This window comes from Trachypithecus francoisi, unplaced genomic scaffold (genome assembly GCF_009764315.1).
Source record: "Trachypithecus francoisi isolate TF-2019V2 unplaced genomic scaffold, Tfra_2.0 Lachesis_group17, whole genome shotgun sequence".
NCBI classification, from domain to species: Eukaryota; Metazoa; Chordata; class Mammalia; order Primates; family Cercopithecidae; genus Trachypithecus; species Trachypithecus francoisi.
Window position 1 is genome coordinate 3621349 of NW_022681462.1, and position 19904 is coordinate 3641252.

At 41.9% G+C, this 19904-nt stretch overlaps 1 protein-coding gene across 5 annotated transcripts in view; it reads right to left on the reverse strand.

Annotated features, from left to right (window-relative positions):
• Positions 1 to 19904, reverse strand: part of AFF3 (AF4/FMR2 family member 3) — a 639560-nt gene that overhangs the window by 222461 nt on the left and 397195 nt on the right. For all 5 annotated transcript variants that reach the window (XM_033239032.1, XM_033239033.1, XM_033239031.1 and 2 more), the window contains one exon: positions 4592 to 4672. In XM_033239032.1, the coding sequence (XP_033094923.1) occupies positions 4592 to 4672 (81 nt within the window). The remainder of the gene's footprint in view (positions 1 to 4591; positions 4673 to 19904) is intronic.

Consider the following 19904-nt stretch of genomic DNA (forward strand, 5'->3'; position numbering starts at 1 on the left):
TCAAACAGTTGAAATAATTTGTTTTACAATTAATTTAAATGCTTATTTTGAGGTAATGCTAAACATGGAGTTTTAGTGCACACAATTGTGCGGTAGTTTTTGAAGCACACTAGCAACCCAAAGAAGGAGATGTATAATAAACTTTCCAACTTCAAAGTGCTCTCCCTTCACACTTGCTGGCTTTCATTCTCATTGTGATAGGTGAAGAGAAAGCTAATAGGAGTCTCAATTCTGTCAAGATGCTAGAATTCTTCTGTATAATGCTTTAAAAATCAATCAGCAAAAATAGTTTCAGGGCCGGGCACTGTGGCTCACACCTGTAATCCCAGCACTTTGTGAGGCTGAGGCAGGTGGATCACTTGAGGTTAGAAGTTTGAGACCAGCCTGGCCAACACGGTGAAATCCCGTCTCTACTAAAAATACAAAAATTAGTTGGGCGTGGTTGTGGGTGCCTGTAATCCCAGCTACTAGGGAGGCTGAGGCATGAGAATTGCTTGAACCTGGGAGGTGGAGGTTGCAGTGAGCCAAGATCACACCACTGCACTTCAGCCTGGGTGACAGAGGCTGTCTCAAAAAAAAAAAAAAAAAAAACTCTGTCTCAAAAAAGAAAAAGAAAAAAATGAAGTTTCAGGCCATGTCTGAACATACCAGATACAGCATCCATGGCTATGTGAATGCTTGAAAAATGGCTTTAGCTTTGCACATCCACTTTCTTGAGGGTGGTAAATGCCCTACAATTTTGATTTCTTTATTTGCATTTCAAAATGTATGAGATTGCTGCAGAAATGAAAGGAAAAAAGCAAAGCAAATACATTTTCTTCTCTCTTGGTTGAAATACCCGATAATGGCAGCCAATTTAAAGGAGTCATGGATTCTTTTCTTTACCAAATTCAATTACTTTTGAGATTTGAAGAATGAGGCAGAAATGTCTGCTGGCGTTTGTCTAGGGAATTGCAACTCCAAATTAAGACCTCAGAGAACAGAAAATAGCCAAGTTCATTATCAATTGACTTTATTATATATGATATCCTTCAATACCCAGACAAAATGAGGAAATTCTAGGAAGTATTCAGCTAATTAATTTAGTGGTACTGGTAACTCAGAACCCACCGTTAAATCGACTTTTCTTGTGAGGTCAAATTGCACCCTCAATCTTAATAAGGGCTCAATTCTATTGTTTGTTAGTCATTTCGGAGATTCTGCACCTCAAATTCCAAAAACAGTTTCAGCTCCTACACACTAGAAATGGTGAACATCTCAAAGGTTAATTGTCTCATTAATGAACTGCAAGGGCCAGCTGTCAGAATATAAAATTTGGTGAGATCCCGGTTAAAAGAGGTGTACTCTGTGTGAAAATTAGTAACACTCTTGGTTATAGGCAGAATAATGCCACCCCCAAAGATGTCTGTGCTCTAATTCCCAGAACCTGTGAGGATGTTACCTCCCATGGAAAAAGAGACTTTGCAAACATGATTAATGATTTGGAGATGGGAGATCATCAGAGCAGGGCCAATGTAATCACAAGGGTCTTTATAAGGGAAAGAAGGAGGCGGGAGAGTCCGAGAAGGAGACGTGAGAAGGGGAAGAGGTAAGTGGAGGTCACACTGATGTGAACCATGAGCCACGGACAGGGGGAGCCTGTAGACACTGGAAACAGCAGTGTGATTGCAGCTCTGCTGACACCTTGATTTTAGCTCAGTGACACAGATTTCAGACTTCTGACCACCAGAAGTATAAGATAATAAATGAGTGTTGTCTGAAGTCACTAAGTTTGTGGCAATTTGTTATAATAGAAATAGGAACCTCATGCAGTCTTGTTTCATTTGTACAAGATAAATTATCAGTATTCATAGTGAACTTTTTGAAAAAAGGCATTATTAAAATCTGCAATGTTCCTACACTTTGTAAAATCACTTTTTCTTGGACAAGGCAAAAACACCTAGAGATGAAATAGTTCCACACAAATTCTATAGTGGTCCTAAATAAGACACTTTTCTTTTCATTTAAGTTTGAAATTCTGTGCCCTACCTGATAGATAATAATGTATTTTTGAGTGAAAAATAAAACACTTCTTATTTTCTTTTTTTTGACACATAGTTTCACTCTTGTTGCCCAGGTTGGAGTGCAGTGGCAGGATCTCAGCTCCCTGCAACCTCTGCCTCCCAGGTTCAAGCAATCCTCCCGCCTCAGGCTCTTGAGTAGCTGGGATTATAGGTGTGAATCACCACACCTGGCTGATTTTTGTATTTTTGGTAGAGACAGGGTTTCACCATGTTGGCCAGGCTGGTCTCGAACACTGACCTCAGGTGATCTGCCCATCTCCCAGACTGCTGGGATTACAGGCATGAGCTGCGCCCAGCCTATTTTCTGTCTTTAAAATACAAAATTTTAACTACAGTCATGTTTCTGTGCATGAGGATCTCCAGAACTTATTTATCTTGCATAAATGACACTTTGTATCTTTGACTAACACTCCCATTGTCCCCTCCCCAGCCCCTAGCAACCGCCATTCTCCTCATTGCTTCTGTGTCGATTTTAGATTCTACATATAGGTAATGACATATAGTATTCGGCTTTCTGTGTCTGGCTTAGTTCACGCAGTACAATGCCTATGCTATGTGTGTGTACACATATGTGTGTATATGAATAATATATGATGTATCAGAAATGTGACTATGGGTAACCATGAGGGTAGATCTTTAGAAATTTGCTAGGAGGTAATGTTCTCATCACCATAAAAAGAAAAGAAAATGGCAACTATGTGAGGTTATTGATATATTAATTAGCTTGATTGTGGTGGTTATTTCACAATATCAAAACATCAAGTTGTTTACCTTAAATATATACATTTTTTGTCAATTACACCTCAATTGAGCTAAAAAATGAAATTTTTGTACTAATGATTTAAAGTCTCAATTTGACCTCAGAAATCATTACTTGCACTTAAGTATCTACATGAAACAAAACAGAAGAAACTGGTACAATATATTTGGAAAAGTCACAACCAACTATGCTTTTGTATGTCCCCAACTATATAAAAAGTTGTACTTACACCATGATACCTACACACAACAAAAATGTCCATGATTCTATTTTGGTCTGAATTATTTTGGCTAGATTATGTACAAAGATTGTAAGCATTGTGCATTTTATTCTGAGGATGGCAGGATGCCACTGGAAGTACATACTGAATAAACTGTTCAGCTAAATTCCCCTGTACTGAATGAAAGGGCTAGAAGCCTAGGAACTTCATTTTGCATGGCAAATTCATACAAAATATTTTGTTGCTGTTTTGAAGAATGAAGAAAATCTCTACATATTCACTTGAAAAGGTCTTCAAATACATTTTATTGTAAGAAAAATCAACTCTTAGAATGGAATTTATCTTTGTGATAACAGCAATGAACACTTCTTTCAATAATTCACCTTAGAAAGCGGTGATATTGATTTTTTTGTTTGTTTGTTTGTTTTTGAAACAGAGTCTCCATCTGTTGCCCAAGCTGGAGTGCAGTGGCATAATCTCAGCTCACTGCAAGCTCCACCTCTCAGGTTCAAGTGATTCTCCTGCCTCAGCCTCTGGAGTAGCTGGGATTAAAGGCATGCACCACCATGCCTGGCTAATTTTGTATTTTTAGTAGACACTGGGTTTCACCATGTTAGCCAGGCTAGTCTTGAACTCCTCACCTCAACTGAGCCACCTGCTTTGGCCTCCCAAAGTGCTGGGATTACAGGAATGAGCCAGCATGCCCAACCAGAAAGCTGTGATATTGATATTTAGTAATGATACATACTGTCGAAAAAAATCAACTTTTGGAAAAAATACTTTTAGTACCATACAACTTAGGAATTGGAAAAATTGCACATGTATATATGTGCCTATAATGCACAGGGAAAATGACTGAAATGGCACATAAACTCTTGATAGTAATCTCTGGGTAGGGAAATAATCTCTGGCTTGGAGTGCCAGGGATGTTGAGATTTTAGTCTCTTCCCATTTGTATAATTTGATTCTTTATAATAACTATGTAGTATGTGTCAGTTATTCAAATCAAAGAAACTCTATTAGACTCATGTATACAGTCATTTATTTTGTGGCCAATTTTTTGGTGTGCTTTTCCTCAGAAAATATAGATATCTCTTTTTAAGTCCTAGAAAATAACTTAAGCTTTAAAAAAGATATTCAGGGAAATTAAATACCACATGTCTTCAACACTAAGACATTGATTTTAAGATACATCATTAATTTAATAACAGCTTTTCAGAAAAATTCAGGACATACAATTTTATACATCCCATTGAATGTTTCAAATGATTATAAGATGCATTTCAACTTCACAAACGTTTTTTAGATAAAATGATAATTACAGTAGTATCACATTTTGCAGAGAAGTGTAGGTAAGTAAGGTTGGAGGCTTGATTCTCCCCCTTTCATAAATGAATACGGATGTGCTTGCAAATTGTTAAGGATCAGATTCAAGTGCCTCTGGCAGGAATATTTACAGGAGAAAAGACAATCATGGGTAAACCCACTGCCCACTAGAAATGCCTGCATGAGTAAAGCATATTCCTCCTGAGGGATGCAAGATCTCACCTTATTTGGAAATGGAAATTTGGTTGGTTCCACTTTGCCAGGTGCTTGAATAGCAGAAAGTGGTGGAAGCCAGGTCATCTCCTAAAGCATGGGAGAAAAAACAAACAATATTATGATACAGACAGTATTCAAAACCAGCGATATGTAAAGCGGCTGTACAAGCGGGCCTTCATAAGGCAGGGAAGGGGTAAGAAATGTACAAAGGCTGAAAGAATAAAAAAAAAAAAGGATGTGAAATCCACTTTTATGATTTCATTTCCTAATTTTACCAATTCTTGATTCCTTGGCTCTCCCCATGCTCCCTTTATACCTCAAAAAGGCTTGCAAGGCTGTCCTATTTTCACTTCATTTAAAGCGCTGAGTAAAGGGACAATCTAGCAGCAAAAGTTCTTTGGAAAATGCCACAGGAAGGGGACTTGGACTTGATCCCACAAAATTCACAGGGTGTCTCCAAAGGAATGCAGAAGGTACTTTTAACTTTATGGATCTTTATTAGAGGAGTTATTTATACAATTAGAAATAAAGTATCAGTTCTCAATAAGGCCCATACATCACTGTGGTCTTCAGAAACATGTCATTCACAGAGAGTGAAAAAACCGGCCGGGCGCGGTGGCTCAAGCCTGTAATCCCAGCACTTTGGGAGGCCGAGATGGGCGGATCACAAGGTCAGGAGATCGAGACCATCCTGGCTAACACGGTGAAACCCCGTCTCTACTAAAAAATACAAAAAACTAGCCGGGCGACGTGACGGGCGCCTGTAGTCCCAGCTACTCGGGAGGCTGAGGCAGGAGAATGGCGTGAACCCGGGAGGCGGAGCTTGCAGTGAGCTGAGATCCGGCCACTGCACTCCAGCCTGGGCGGCAGAGCGAGACTCTGTCTCAAAAAAAAAAAAAAAAAAAACCAATGACGCCTATGAAATAAAGAGAGAGAATGGCGTCACGTCTTATAACACAGCAGTAAGAACACAACATGAGCTACAGAGAGAGAATGGTGTCACGTCTTATAACACGGCAGTAAGAACACAACGTGAGCTACAGAGAGAGAATGGTGTCATGTCTTACAACACAGCAGCAAGAACACAACATGAGCTTCACATGGAATAATTTCTCGTACACTTTTTGACACACTTTCTCTAAGCCTTGGAGAGCGAGAGAGGGGTTGTTTTATTCACTTCCAGTATTCACCTTCAGTTTCATCTCCGGAAGAGAGCTCCAATCAATAAATGATTACAGAATTATATTGATTTCGGATGACTCGGACACCAACTTGGTGTTTACGAATTGGATCTGAATCCTATTTTTTTTTTTTTTTTTTGAGATGGAGTCTCACTCTGTCACCCAAGCTGGAGTGCAGTGGTGCGATCTAGCTCAACTGCAACCTCCGCCTCCCAGGTTCAAGTGATTCTCCTGCCTCAGCCTCCTGTGTAGCTGGGATTACAGGTGCCCGCCACTATGCCTGGCTAATTTTTGTATTTTCAGTAGAGACAGTGTTTCACCATGTTGGCCAGGCTGGTCTCGAACTCCTGACCTCGGGCAATCAGCCCACCTTGGGCTCCCAAAGTGCTGGGTATACAGACATAAGCCACTGGGCCTGACAGAACCCTATTTCTTGATTTGCCTGCACTTCCAAACCTAAGCAAGCACAGAAGCAGTGGTCGATCCATTTTCAGAAAAGTGAGAAGTTCTCTCTTTTGAGGTGAGGACATTTCCTTACCTCCCTTTGGCAGGTGGGTGTTGAAAAGGGATCCTGTCAGGCTTTTGGAATGAAAGAGCTCTTGGGAATGGTCGTGCGCCTTCTTTTCTTGGGTCATTCACCTCCCCCAGCACTTCAGATAATGCAGAACCCACACAGGAAGCCGTGGGAGGGCGAGTGGGTTCAAAGCCACGCGGGAAGGATTTACTGACCCCATATCATCTCTCCCACACCACGACACGTGACACAGGCAGTAGGTGGGTCAGGCACATATGCATTCCAGGTGTCCCTTCTCCATTCTGCTGTTACCAATGCTAACCCAGGAAAGCAAAGGCAGATCCAGTGACCGTTTAAAATGTCCCTCTCTCCTCCCATCTCTGTCCTGCTGGTGCCTTGGTCTCCCTTTGAGGAGGCTGAGAAGCAGGACTGTCAAGTTTGTGTCCACAGTGGTATATCTGTCCATAGAGTCAAGGAACTATTCATCATTCTCAAAGTTGGGCCACCTCATCTAGGACCTGGTCAATTTTCTTACCCAGAGTGTCGCTACCCAATTAAGAAAGCCATGAAGACACAAGTGGATTTTCTACACCTCGGCTCTCCCACAGGGCCATCTCTCCTCTACAAAGTTTCTGATTCTCTTCTTCCATTTTCAATACTGGAGAGGATATGTGTTTTTGCTATAAGTGGCCTCAAAGCTTTTGTAGAGAAATTACTCATCAATTACAAACTATTAAACCAATTGTCCTTTTCCTCTTCTGTTGACTGTCTGATGTGTTCCTGAGTCCATCCCACTGCTAATCAGCCAATCAATAGCTGCCTTTGCAATCACTCTTTTGCTTACACAGTTTACACCGTAAGATCCTCAGGGGCCAACATGGCGAAGTACAAACTAATTACTCATGATTAAACATCAGACTTACACATACCACCCCGGTATGTCTATGTTAACTTTGCATACAGACTCCCTCTGTGTATCAGAATGCCTCACATTTGTGCAATTTATCTCCGACTATAGCTAAAATCCAAAAAGATAAACTATTATTTCAGTGTGTTCTCCAGCAACTCAGGAATAAAAAAAATGAAAAGTCCGTAAAAAAAATGAGTAACAGTACTTTCAAAAGAACACTTCCTAGACCAACAGCTTCTTACAACTGACACTTTCAGGTTCACATCTGTTTAATATACCGTTTATCCAAGAGTGGAATAGCAGACAAACTTTGAGATACCATTGAGCTGTGATTCTTTTTTATTTTTCAGACGGAGTCTCACTGTGTCGCCCAGGCTGGACTGCAGTGGCGTGATCTCAGCTCACTGCAAGCTCCGCCTCCCGGGTTCACGCCATTCTCCCGCCTCAGCCTCCCAGAAGCTGGGACTACAGGTGCCCGCCGCCACACCCGGCTAATTTTTTTGTATTTTTAGTAGAGACGGAGTTTCACCATGTTCGCCAAGATGGTCTCGATCTCCTGACCTCATGATCCACCCGCCTCGGCCTCCCAAAGTGCTGGGATTACAGGCGTGAGCCACTGCACCTGGCTGAGCTGTGACTCTTTAGGGCAGAAACCATCCTCCTGATAGTTGTATCTTAATCACGGTCCATCCCTGAGCACCCACTCATTCCCTGTATGAACATTTCCTGAAAACTCAGCATTGGCAGGCACTGTGACCGTGTCTTATGCACACAAAGTGCTCAGTTCAGCATCTACTGAATTTGAAAGTTAGGGTGTCGGTTCTGGCTGTGTCTATTATCAGTCTTCCTTCTCTAACTCCAGCTATGCTTGTAATCAATCTTTCCATTTCTTTCTTCCTTCCTTCCCTCCAACTCACCTGTTCATCCATCCAGTAACCACCCAACCTCAAAAGCAATTTCCACAGAAGGCAGATGACACATTCTCTTAGCTTGCTGACCTCATGCAAATACCCCTTCTCCTTTGAAGCTCTCGCCAGGTGGTTTTGGACCCTCACTAAAGATGCACTAAAGATGAGCTGTATGTTTCTCTGTCCACTCCATCCCTTTAAATCAGACTAATGGCTCCCTCCAAAATTGCCTCCTGCCCTCCCTGTCTTCATGATAGCTTCCTATTGTTTCTTTTTTTTTTGAGATGGAGTTTTGCTCTTGTTGCCCAGGCTGGAGTACAATGGCGTGATCTTGGCTCACCGCAACCTCCGCCTCTCGGTTCAAGCGATTCTCTTGCCTCAGCCTCCCAAGTAGCTGGGATTACAGGCATGCGTCACCACACCTGGCTAATTTTGTATTTTTAGTAGAGACAGGGTTTCTCCATATTGGTCAGGCTGGTCTCAAACTCCTGACCTCAGGTGATCTGCCCGCCTCAGACTCCCAAAGTGCTGAGATTATAGGCGTGAGCCACTACACCCGGCCCCTATTGGTTTTTAAAGGCAACTGGGCAATCTTGTGGGTACCCCCAAGCGTTTCACTTCACCTTCTCGACATGTTCTTCTTTTGAGTCCATCTCTGCTTCCCTCAAATTTTTGGCTTCACAACCCTGACTTTAACTCTGACCTTTGGACTTTGTCTTGAAGATTCGGAATCTTGACTTTTCCTAGTCGACTCTGAGCCAGCTCATTCCAGGGAATCTCCAAGCCCTATTTCTCATCAGGTAAAAATTGGCATATTAAATTGCTCTTGAAATTTAACATCCAGCCGGGCGCGGTGGCTCATGCCTGTAATTCCAGCACTTTGGGAGGCCAAGGCGGGTGGATCACGAGGTCAGGAATCGAGACCATCCTGGCTAACACGGTGAAACCCCGTCTCTACTAAAAATGCAAAAAATTAGCCGGGCGTGGCGGTGGGCGCCTGTAGTCCCAGCTACTTGGGAGGCTGAGGCAGGAGAATGGCGTGAAACCGGGAGGCGGAGCTTGCAGTGAGCCGAGATCGGGCCACTGCACTCCAGCCTGGGTGACAGAGCGAGACTCTGTCTCAAAAAAAAAAAAAAAAGAAATTTAACACCCAACACCAGCCACCTTGCAAACATCTTAGCTGGCTTCTCCTACACAGGGGAGAATCACTGGTAGGTCCATACACACCTGGATCAAGCCCTCATGTCTCCAATTCTGGATCAAGCTCCCATTCTGGCTTCTCTGATTCTATGCTTGGGCTCCTTAGGAAAAGGTAACTGTGCACAATGGTGGGATACAGAAGTAGGACACTGACTTCTCTAAACTTGGGCCCTCCTTTCCTTCTCTTTTGAGGCTCTCACCAGGTGGTTCTGGATACTCACTAAAGATGAGCCGCATCTTTCTTTGTTCATTCCACCCCTTTAAATCAGCCTAACGGCTCCCTCCAAAATCGCCTCCTGCCCTACCTACCTTCCTGCTTTCTATTGGTTTTTAAAGGCAATTGTGCAATCTGGTGGTGGCTTGGGCAGTCCTTGCATTCATTCCTAGTCTGTTCCTTTTTCTGAGTTCCTCAGACACTCTTTCCACATTGGTGATTTTTCTTGAGCCTCACTTTGATCCTTGCTTTCTCACAACAGGTGACCTTGCCTCCTATGGCACTGAATAAACAAAGGCTCTTAAGTGTAAATATTTCCCAAGGACAGACCTGTGGGTGTTCATGCCTGACCCTGTTGCCTTCCCTCTGGTCTGACCGGAAGAGGCAAGAGTTCCAAACTGATGCCTGCCTGCGCCCTCTGTCTGTCTGTTCCTCTGTCCTTGGGGATCTAGTTCCATCAGTATCCCACTGGTACTGCTTTAACGTCAATCTTTCCTTCTCCACTGGCTTCTTCCCCTAAGACTGACAAATGATCTCAGGCCTCAGCCCTTCCTGACCCTGTATTCCTCCTCCAGCTGCTCTTCATTTCTCTATTTCTCTTGATAGCTAACATTCTCAAAGAAGTCTTTATACTTGCTGTTTTGACATCCTCATCTACCATTTCTATTTTTGACTTAAGATTTTTTGTTGCAGATTATACACATAGGAGTCCATATAATATTGTACGTGTGTGTGTGTAAGCTTAAGATTAATGAAACGAATACCTGTGAACTCATGACTCACCTTCACATTTCCAAGACATTAGCAACCATTTTCAATAGAAGCAGCCCTTACATAAGCCCTTCTGTTGTCAAGGTCATTGGATGTCCTTGAATGCTCATTTCCTCCTGACTCTCTTCCCCCCAGCTCCCACACTGTCCTCCTGGCCCAGCGCCACTCTTGGAGATCTCATGCTCATTCGTTTTTGCTGAAACTTCTTTTCTCTCACTGTTCCTCAGGTGTTTTGTGTTCAGCCTTCCTCTCACTACCCTTCTTTGCCTTGCTGAGCTTTTTACTATGGCTTTAAAAACCATTTAGTATGCTAGTGATGCCTAAAAGCACATCCAGGTCTAATGAGCCCACTCTAGATGTCTACTGAGCCTCTCAACCTGGGTGCTCATGAGCGATTCAAACTCACCATGTTTAAAGCTAAACTTACACACCACATAAACATTTCTTCTCCTTGTTTTATATCCTGGTTAATGGCAGCAACATCTATTAACTCTTCAAGTCAGCATACCTGGAGTTATCCCAGATTCCTTCTCTTTTACTCCCACTCTCATAATAACAACAATAATTCTCATTTATTAAGCATTTAAAATATATTATGCATGATTTTAAATGCTTTAGGTGATTTACTTAATTCTCATATGCACCCTGAAAGGTAGGATTTATTATTTTCTTATTTTATAGATGAGGAAACTAAACCATTAAAAGGTTAAGTGATTTGCTGAAGTTCACCCAGCAGCTGGACTTACCATATCCTGGGCTACCTCTAAGTGGATCCAAGACCTTGCACATTCTAGCCAGCTCCTAACTCCAGCCTCCCAAGCTGAGATCCTCTGAATATACCATGGTTTGCATGTACTGGTAGCACGTCCCAACCTCCCACTCTTTTCCAGGTTTTTTACTCATCCGTCAAGACCCAGCTCCATTTCCTCCTTTGCTATGAAGCCTTCACTTGGCCAAACCAAGCCGCCGTTGACTTAACCTTCCTTCGTGCCACATTTCCCACGTACAGGTCTCTATTAGAACACTTGTTCCCCTCTGTTGTGGTTACTTGTTTATACATCTGTGCCTCCCCTCTGACCTGGGATGAACCCCTCAAGGCTGGGTCATTTTTGTCTGGTGGCCCAGCACCTAACACAGAGCCTGGAGCAGAATGGGTGCTCACTTCGTTTCTGAACAAATACTGAACTGAACATTCAGCACTGAATCTCTGCAGTGTGTTTACCTTTCTCTCCTTTCTGTTACCTGAACTGCCATCCTAATCACACCTTCATTATCTTTCACCTGAAGTACTCTTATAGCATCCTGATTGGTTCTCTGTCTTCTGTTAGCAGTCCACCCTCCACACTGCTGCAAACTTAATTTTCCTAATTCAGAAAAACTTCACTGCCCTAAAAATCTTCATAGGTGGCTGGGCACAGTGGCTCATGCCTGTAATCCCAGTACTTTGGGAGGCCAAGGCGGGAGGATCACCTGAAGTCAGGAGTTAGGAGACCAGCCTGGCCAACATAGTGAAATCCTGTTTCTACTAAAAATACGAAATTAGCCAGGTGTAGTGGCGTGCGCCTGTAGTCCCAGCTAGGGCAGCTGAGGCGGGAGAATCGCTTGAACCTGGGAGGCGGAGGTTGCACTGAGCCGAGATCGCACCACTGTACTCCAGGCTGGGTGACAGAGCAAGACTCCATCTCAAACAAACAAACAAACAAAAAAAAACAAGAAAACTTCATATGCATCATCACATCACAATGATGATGATGATGGCAATGGTGACTCTGAACATGATGATGACGCCTCCTGTTAAGTTTTAGTTTTCAAAACACTTCCCCATGCATTGTGTCACTTATGCTCAACCTTTAAAGCAACAATTACCATTTCCACAGTACAGCGAGGAAGGTAAAGCTCAAAAAGATGAACTGATTAGTCCAAGGTCACTCAGTTTCTAGGTTTGGCCAGATAACTCTTTATCCCAGTCCAGTATTTGTTTCCCACTCTACTGCATTTACTTTCAGAAGCCTCACCTTAGTACTCAAGACCTTCTACAATAAGGTCCCAGTCTTCGGCTTCATGCCTTTTTATTGCTCTGCAAATACTCTACCTACAAGAAAAACTAGCCTCTGCTTTTACTTACACCATCCCCTTAGCGTGTGAATGCCCTTCTTCATAAGTATCTGGGTCTCTCTTTATCCATTAAGGCTCATCTCAAACATCACTTATGTCTTGAGGCTTTTGCAGATTTCCCTTCTATGCCAATATAATAGGACAGTTCCCTGCTCATGCTCCTCCAAAGCACGTATTTCTTTTTCTCTTACATTCTGTTTTGTGTTGTAGTTTTATGAATATGTACTTCAATCTACACCCAACCATTTCTCTCTCTTTGAATGCTCTTTCTCCAATGTAAAATAAAAGCAATACTTAGGAATCCTAATAATCTCTTTTAAGAGCATTCAGTTTTACTAGACCTAATCCCCAAATAGGAATTCTAATAATCCCTTTCAAGAGCATTTGGATTTACTAAACATAATCGCCTAAAGAAGGACTATAAATTTCCTCTGAGAGGGATATTATCTACTTATCTTTGTGTAGACTGGAACATCTTACATAGTAAGTGCTCTATATAAACTTGTTGAATTGAACCAAACATCCACATTTCAATGCATACTTGCTTGCTAATTTTGCTTTAATTATACCTAAGCATTTCCGTGTGATTTTTCCATCTAACGAATTCTACTAACTACATGAAGGAATAGTAAAGAAAATATGGTTACTTAAAACATTCAGGTCTGTAAGAATTTCCAAAAACTTAACAATTATTTATATGGATTATTTTAATACATGTGTAATGTAATACAAATACAAAATACGTTAGGTAATATATACACAAAATAAAATGTAATTTATGAGGTGCAATGCTTTTATAAGATTGATTATCCATTACATTAAAATTTCACACTAGAATTGCATGGGAAAATCAAGGGCGAATAGACTATCTCCATTTCCTCCTCTATCACTTGCTAGCCTCCTGAGCTTAGGTAAGTCACAAGCTCAGCAAACTACTGTGATTTCAAGCTGTGGACTTTATGATCAATCAGATCTTAGTTTGCGGTGTCTTAGAACCAGAGGAAATGAGGATATAACTATCCCATGTTTAGTCCATGATAAAGATTAAATGAGATCATACATATATACATATACAAAGAAACGAGCATAGTTCCCCTCACATTTAAGCATTTAATAAAAGACAGCACTGATTAATATCAAGCTGAGTTTCTGAATTGTCTCTAAAATGAGAAATATAGCTTCACTCTGAGCTCTAGTTGTTGGGAGTCTGTGGGGAAAAGACAGAGAGATCAGCCTGTTACTGTATCTATATAGAAAGAAGTAGACATAAGAGACTCCATTTTGTTCTGTATTTGAGATGCTGTTAATCTGTGACCCTACCCCCAACCTTGTCCTTGCAGGAGACATGTGCTGTGGTGACTCCAGGTTTAAAGGATTTTGGGCTGTGCAGGGTGTGCTTTGTTAAACACGTACCTGAAGGCAGCGAAAGGCGGGACTTGCTAGCGCAATGCTGCTCTTTATGCACTGAAAAGGTTTATGGAGATGTTTACATATGCATATTAAGGCACAGCACTTTTCCTTAAACTTATTCATGTCACAGAGAACTTTATTCCTATGTCTTACTGCTGACTTTCTCCCTATAATGATCCTATTATCCTGCCACTTCCTTAAGATGTTAAAGATAATTATCAATAAATACTAAGGGAACTCAGAGACCGGTGCCGGCGTGGGTCCTCTGTATGCTGAGCGCCAGTCCCCTGGGCCCCCTTTTTCTTTCTCTATACTTTGTCTCTGTGTCTCATTTCTTTTCTCAAGTCTCTCATTCCACCTAACGGGAAACGCCCACAGGTGTGGAGGGGCAGGCCACCCCTTCAGGAGTCTGAGATGAGAGAATATATGGGAAAGAGTTTTTTTAATTAAAAGAATAAGCATCACACAAATGTAGCCTATAATGAAGCTAAGATTATTAATGCAAACTATGTATTACTAAAACAGAAAGATATTTAAAGAGATTATTATGATTCCTAAGTATGATCTGCACTTTTTATTGGAGAAAATGTCCCTAAGTTTTTTCATAGAAACAGATTTCTGACAAAATAATAGCAGTCAGTGGGATAATACAATTTGATAAGAATGTATTTCATTTGCATCTCATTTCTCCTAATGATTTAAAATATAAGCAAAGGTAAAATTTATCATTCCTGCTAAAATTGCACTTAGCTTGCTCCACATTCTTTTATCACTAAGAAAGAATGCTATTTCATTACAAGGACACTGATCCCACGTCACGTAGCCATGGTCGTCACCCCTGCTTGTGTTCCTGGCTTCACCCCCAACCACCCTTTCATTGCTGCTTTGCCTCTATTGACCTACTCTGGCCATCCTTTAACCACTTCCCATACCACATGTAAGACAGGAAGAGAAATGTAATGTTTAAAACCACTTACTCCAAAGTCTAGCTGGCGACCTTCCGACCTTATAAACTCCCCTGTCCTTTCTTTGATCTGTCTGCCTTCTCTCCTTTTTCATTTTCTTGTCACTCAGGAATAAGACTGCACCCTATTCCCCCAGCTTGAGAGGTCCTCAGTTTTGCCCTTGGGTTTCTTAGTCACCTGCCCTTGTTTTTGAGATAAAGTCTCGCTAAGTTGCCCTGGCTGGCCTCAAACTCCAGGGCTCATATGATTCTCCTGCCTTGGCCTCTCGAGTAGCCGGGACCACAGGTGCACGCTGCTATGTCCCACTCCTTAGCCTTTCAGATACTCCAAGTGATGGAACTGAGAATCCACATATCTGCCTCCACACAGCACCGCCAGTCCCCTCTCCCTACACAGATGTCTAGTTACTCAAGGGATACATTCAGGTGACTTCTTATTCCTTGTATAGACTTATAATGCCAAGACTCTTTGTAGTAAATATACTCACTTTTCTCCTAAAATCAAAGAATAGATGGTTAAATGATAAGGGTACAGAATATTGCTCTTCATAACTGTCTAACGTTTTCTCTGTCCTCCATATCCCAATTTTTAGAAGGTCATGGGCACATGGGCCAGTTTTCATTTTCACGTCTACTTTACAGCAAGACTGATGCCAGTCTCCAAGAACCCACACCCTGATGGTGCATAGACTTTCATGTGCTCAATCTGCACAATGCCCTCCATGTAGCTGACCACTTTTCTGATGCCAGCTGCCTCTGCCTGTTTTAGGACAACTGGTAGGAGGCCTCGGGCATCCCCACCTCACATAGCAGCTCTTTGTTACCAAAGGAGAGAATACACAAAAATAGAATTTTTGCCTGAAGTTAAATCTTCGAGTTCAAACTGCCGCTTTGAAGATCTGCAAAGTCTATTTAGCTTACAAATAGGTTCAACTAGAAAAAATTTAAACCATGTTTTAATTTCCCTATTAAAACAAGTAAGGAGAAACATCCTTTTCCTGGTCTCTCTCCCTTGTCTGTCGCTACCACAGGAGTGTTCCATCTCAGTTACTATGTCACCTTTGCTCCAAAGTTTCCAGTGACCCCTGTTCAATTGTTCAAGATGCTCTGTCACATGGCACCATCAAGGACCGCTGTGGCATTACCGCCTGCTGCTTTTCTAGACAAGGTCTTCCCCAAGCCTGATGGCTTACTTCCTGTCCTGCCCCAGGCTTTCCTGCTCTTCACCTTGTTTCACTTTTCCTTTCACGTTATTCCATCTCACTTACCTCTGCATTCTTTCTCCTCCTGGCCTGTCTGTGAAGGTGACCTGTACTACCCTGAGCGAGCCCTCTCTACCCTCCACTTATATATAATCAATGTCACTTTTTGTTTTTTTAAGATGGAGTCTCGCTCTGTTGCCCAGGCTGGAGTGCAATGGCATGATCTCAGCTCACTGCAAACTCTGCCTCCCAGGTTCAAGCGATTCTCCCACCTCAGCCTCCTGAGCTGCTGGGATTACAGGCGCACGCCACCACGCCAGCCAATTATTGTATTTTTTAGTAGAGACGGGGTTTCACCGTATTGGCCAGGCTGGTCTCAAACTCCTGACCTCAGGTGATCCACCTGCCTTGGCCTCCCAAAGTGCTGGGATTACAGGTGTCAGCCACTGCGCCTGGCCAATGCCACCGATTTAGCAACTACATGCTACTCAGTGCTGGAAGCTTTCTTGTCATATGTGAAAATATCAGAACATTTAAAAAATCCCTACTAGATTACAATCTCTTTGAGGGAAGGGATCATGTCTAATAATGCTCTTATAACTCCTCAAAGGCCTAGCACAATGGTCAGAAAAACAGGAATGCATTGAACCTCTCTGTAATTCTCTTTCCTTGCCTGTAAAAGAATGGTAGCAAGAAATTACACTGGTTTCACCAAGCATATATGACTGTTGCCGGGATCGAGGGATCTGCCTGGCAGATGACCGCAGTTAACTCCAGAATTCTTTGTGCTCAGAAACTTACTGTTTTCTAAACAAGACACGGGATGAATTCTGTGACTCGGGAATAAAAATGCAAGATGCCAACGTTGATGTTTATGGCAGTGGCTGCTGATCAGAGCGTGATTTCATTTTCAGTTTCTGTATCAGAATAATCATTCAGCTTTTCAGTTCTTTCACACATATTATTTGTGTTATGACATTCTTATCAGATAAGTGCTGCCAACAACAGACATGGTAATTTTTACTACACGGCATTTCATCTAAATGCCGGCAGCTAATGCCACTGTACCTGGGGAAGAGGAAGCACTCCCATGGGCCTGTACCTGGGACACCAGGCGGCAGCCTTGGAGTAAGATCAAGGGGGAGAAACATATTCCTTCCCTAATTGGACCGCCGAGTGCATTCTGCCTGTCAATCCATTCCTGGCATTTGTGGGCAAAGACCCGACATTCCCCTTTAAACACAGATTCCAGGGTCAGGCTTGAAGGCTCAGGACTCATAAGTCACACTCAAAACCTTTAAGTTGGCCTCTAAATCAACAAAAATTCACAAACAACCTTATTTTACCACTCTATAGTCAAACAAAACAAAACAAAAACCCTATAGTTTGAAAAGTAATAAATATAATGCATTCATATTGATTCATAATAGTAAAAGGCCAGGACCAGTAGCTCACGCCTGCAATCCCAGCACTTTGGGAGGCTGAGGTGGGAGGATCTCTTGAGCCTAGGAATTGCAGGTTTCCGTGAGCTATGATTGCGCCACTGCACTCCAGCCTGGGTGGTAGAGGAAGACGCTGTCTTTAATCACAGCAACAACAACAACAACAATAATAATTAGCATTTGGATGGAAATACTACTGATGGAAAACTTTTAGGAAAATAGTAGCTGCTGAAAAAAGTGCCTTTAAAAGATATCTATTTCTCATAGGATAGCACAGGCCGCTAACATGCCAGAAACCAAAACTGCAACTGATTCAGACACACATACAAACGAGCAAATAACCAAAAAGACTGCAAAAAAGAGGGTTAACAAAAATCACAGCAAAATCTTGTTTCTTTGGTCTGAAAACCCAGGAATATGTCCAGTTTGAACTGAAACAGGCCTCAGAAGGGGATTCCCGGGAGCTGTACACGTGTTTTCTGGTCTTATACCGACCCACAAGATGACAGGATCTCAGAATGGGACGCTGATTCATCTACCTCATTGCAATGCCTGAGCTTCTGAACTCCGCCCCTGCCTGCGATGAGGTTAGTCACCAAGGGATAAAATGGGGTAACAATCAATAGAATCAGTTTGAGAGGAAGTTTTCAGTTCAGGTTTTGCAGACTGACAAGTACTAAAGTAGCCCTTCAAACTGGAAACGCTGAGGGTAACTCAGACCTGTGCATCACACTTGCTCCTTGGGTCCATAGATTCTCACTTATCTAAAAGCAGAGGCCACAGGGCATCCAGCCTTTCATTATTTCCTTTGCATCGTCAAAAGCGCTCCTTATTGCAAGGAAGTCAATTCCATGCCATTGGAGACCCTACCTTTCACCTCCTTGGCTTCAGCTTCCCTGGAGACTGAACTCTCCACAGAGAGAATTAGAACATTAAGAAAAGTCAAGATACAATCCTCACCTTAAAAGTTTGTTTCATGCTAGATCCCTTAATTTTGGACCTTTCTGGAGACTTCTTGTTCTCGTTTTGCATTTTTCCAGCTTTCTTTTGGGGCAGAGGATGAGAGTCACCTGTCTTACTGTCTCTCTGTGTCAAGTACCTTCCTGTTCTATTTATTTACTTGAAACTTTTTTGAACAATAAAAATGAAACATTAAAAAAAATTATTCTTTGATCCACCTGGCTTTCAATGTTCATTTTATTACTTGTGTTTAAAAAGTAATATGGTTCTCATTCTTTAACTTGGAGATTGTTTTTAGAACTGAGCATTGCGTTAAAATATTAAAAGTGGTAACATTTAGATTGGGTTTTCAGAATTTTAGGAAGATGGTTTTGCTGCTGAGGGTACAGCTGCATGGACTGAGTGACTCTTGTTAAACCCAGGTGACTCCAACTTCACCACACAGCCCCTGCTGCAATATACACACACCTGCTAGTTTCTGGCACTCATACAAAACTCGTGCTCATGAGGAGAAGCAATAATTGGTCTAATTTTATATTTTAAAAATGCTTTTTTTGACAAGCAAAAAATAAAATAAAATAAAATAAAACATTTGAGGGGCACTGAGAGAATTTCCCAAATTCTGAATCTGGGGCTGACACATCGCTGTCATTTCTGAGCCAAATCACATTAACTTGAGGTTTATAAAAAGTGAGCCAAATTTCTGACTGGCTCAGGAGAAAATGCACGTTACTAACTATGCCACTGACACTTTATTTCTGACTCACATAATACCTTTCAGTGGTAGCACAAACACCCAGAAGTGAGCCTTCTTAACAGACAAATAGATGATCGTTGAACTAACTGTGGTTTGCAACAATCAAACCACTCTTTCATATATACTTAAAGGAAAAGATGGCATTATTTGGGACAGACCAGAAGACTGTGGAGGCTGGAAGGAGAAGAGGGTGAAAATTACATTCTTGGCCATGTTTTCCATACAACCCGTTCCTGAACCCCTTTCCACAGACAATTTGGAAATGTGCATTCAATAAAACCCCTGTGGCAATTGCAGAGAAGCAGAGGTAGAAGAGATCAGGCTTGGAGTCCGCATCTGAGAAACCTTGTATAATTTTGGCCTTGCCATAAACCAGCAGAGTGATCTTGGGCAAGCTCACTTTTCTGATTATTAGTGTCCTTATCTGTAAATTGGTATTAATCATCCTATCTTGCAGGATTACCTGAGTGGTTAGTGATAAATATACAAAGAACCTAGCATAATAGCTGGCACATAGCAGGTGCTCATAAAAAATAATTGCTGTATTACTACCTTTATAACTAGTGTTGGCAGCTTCTGGATTCCACCTAGTGAGGAAAGGGGATGAATATAGAAGACATTTATGAATTTGTTTTTTAATCTATTTTACTCAGTTAATTATTTAATATTTAACTGGTTAATTATTCATAGTCAAATAGAAGGCTTAATAAAAATGTGCTTATTAAACAATAATTTGCTTCCTTAACTCCCTTCGCCATGAAAGCAGCATGT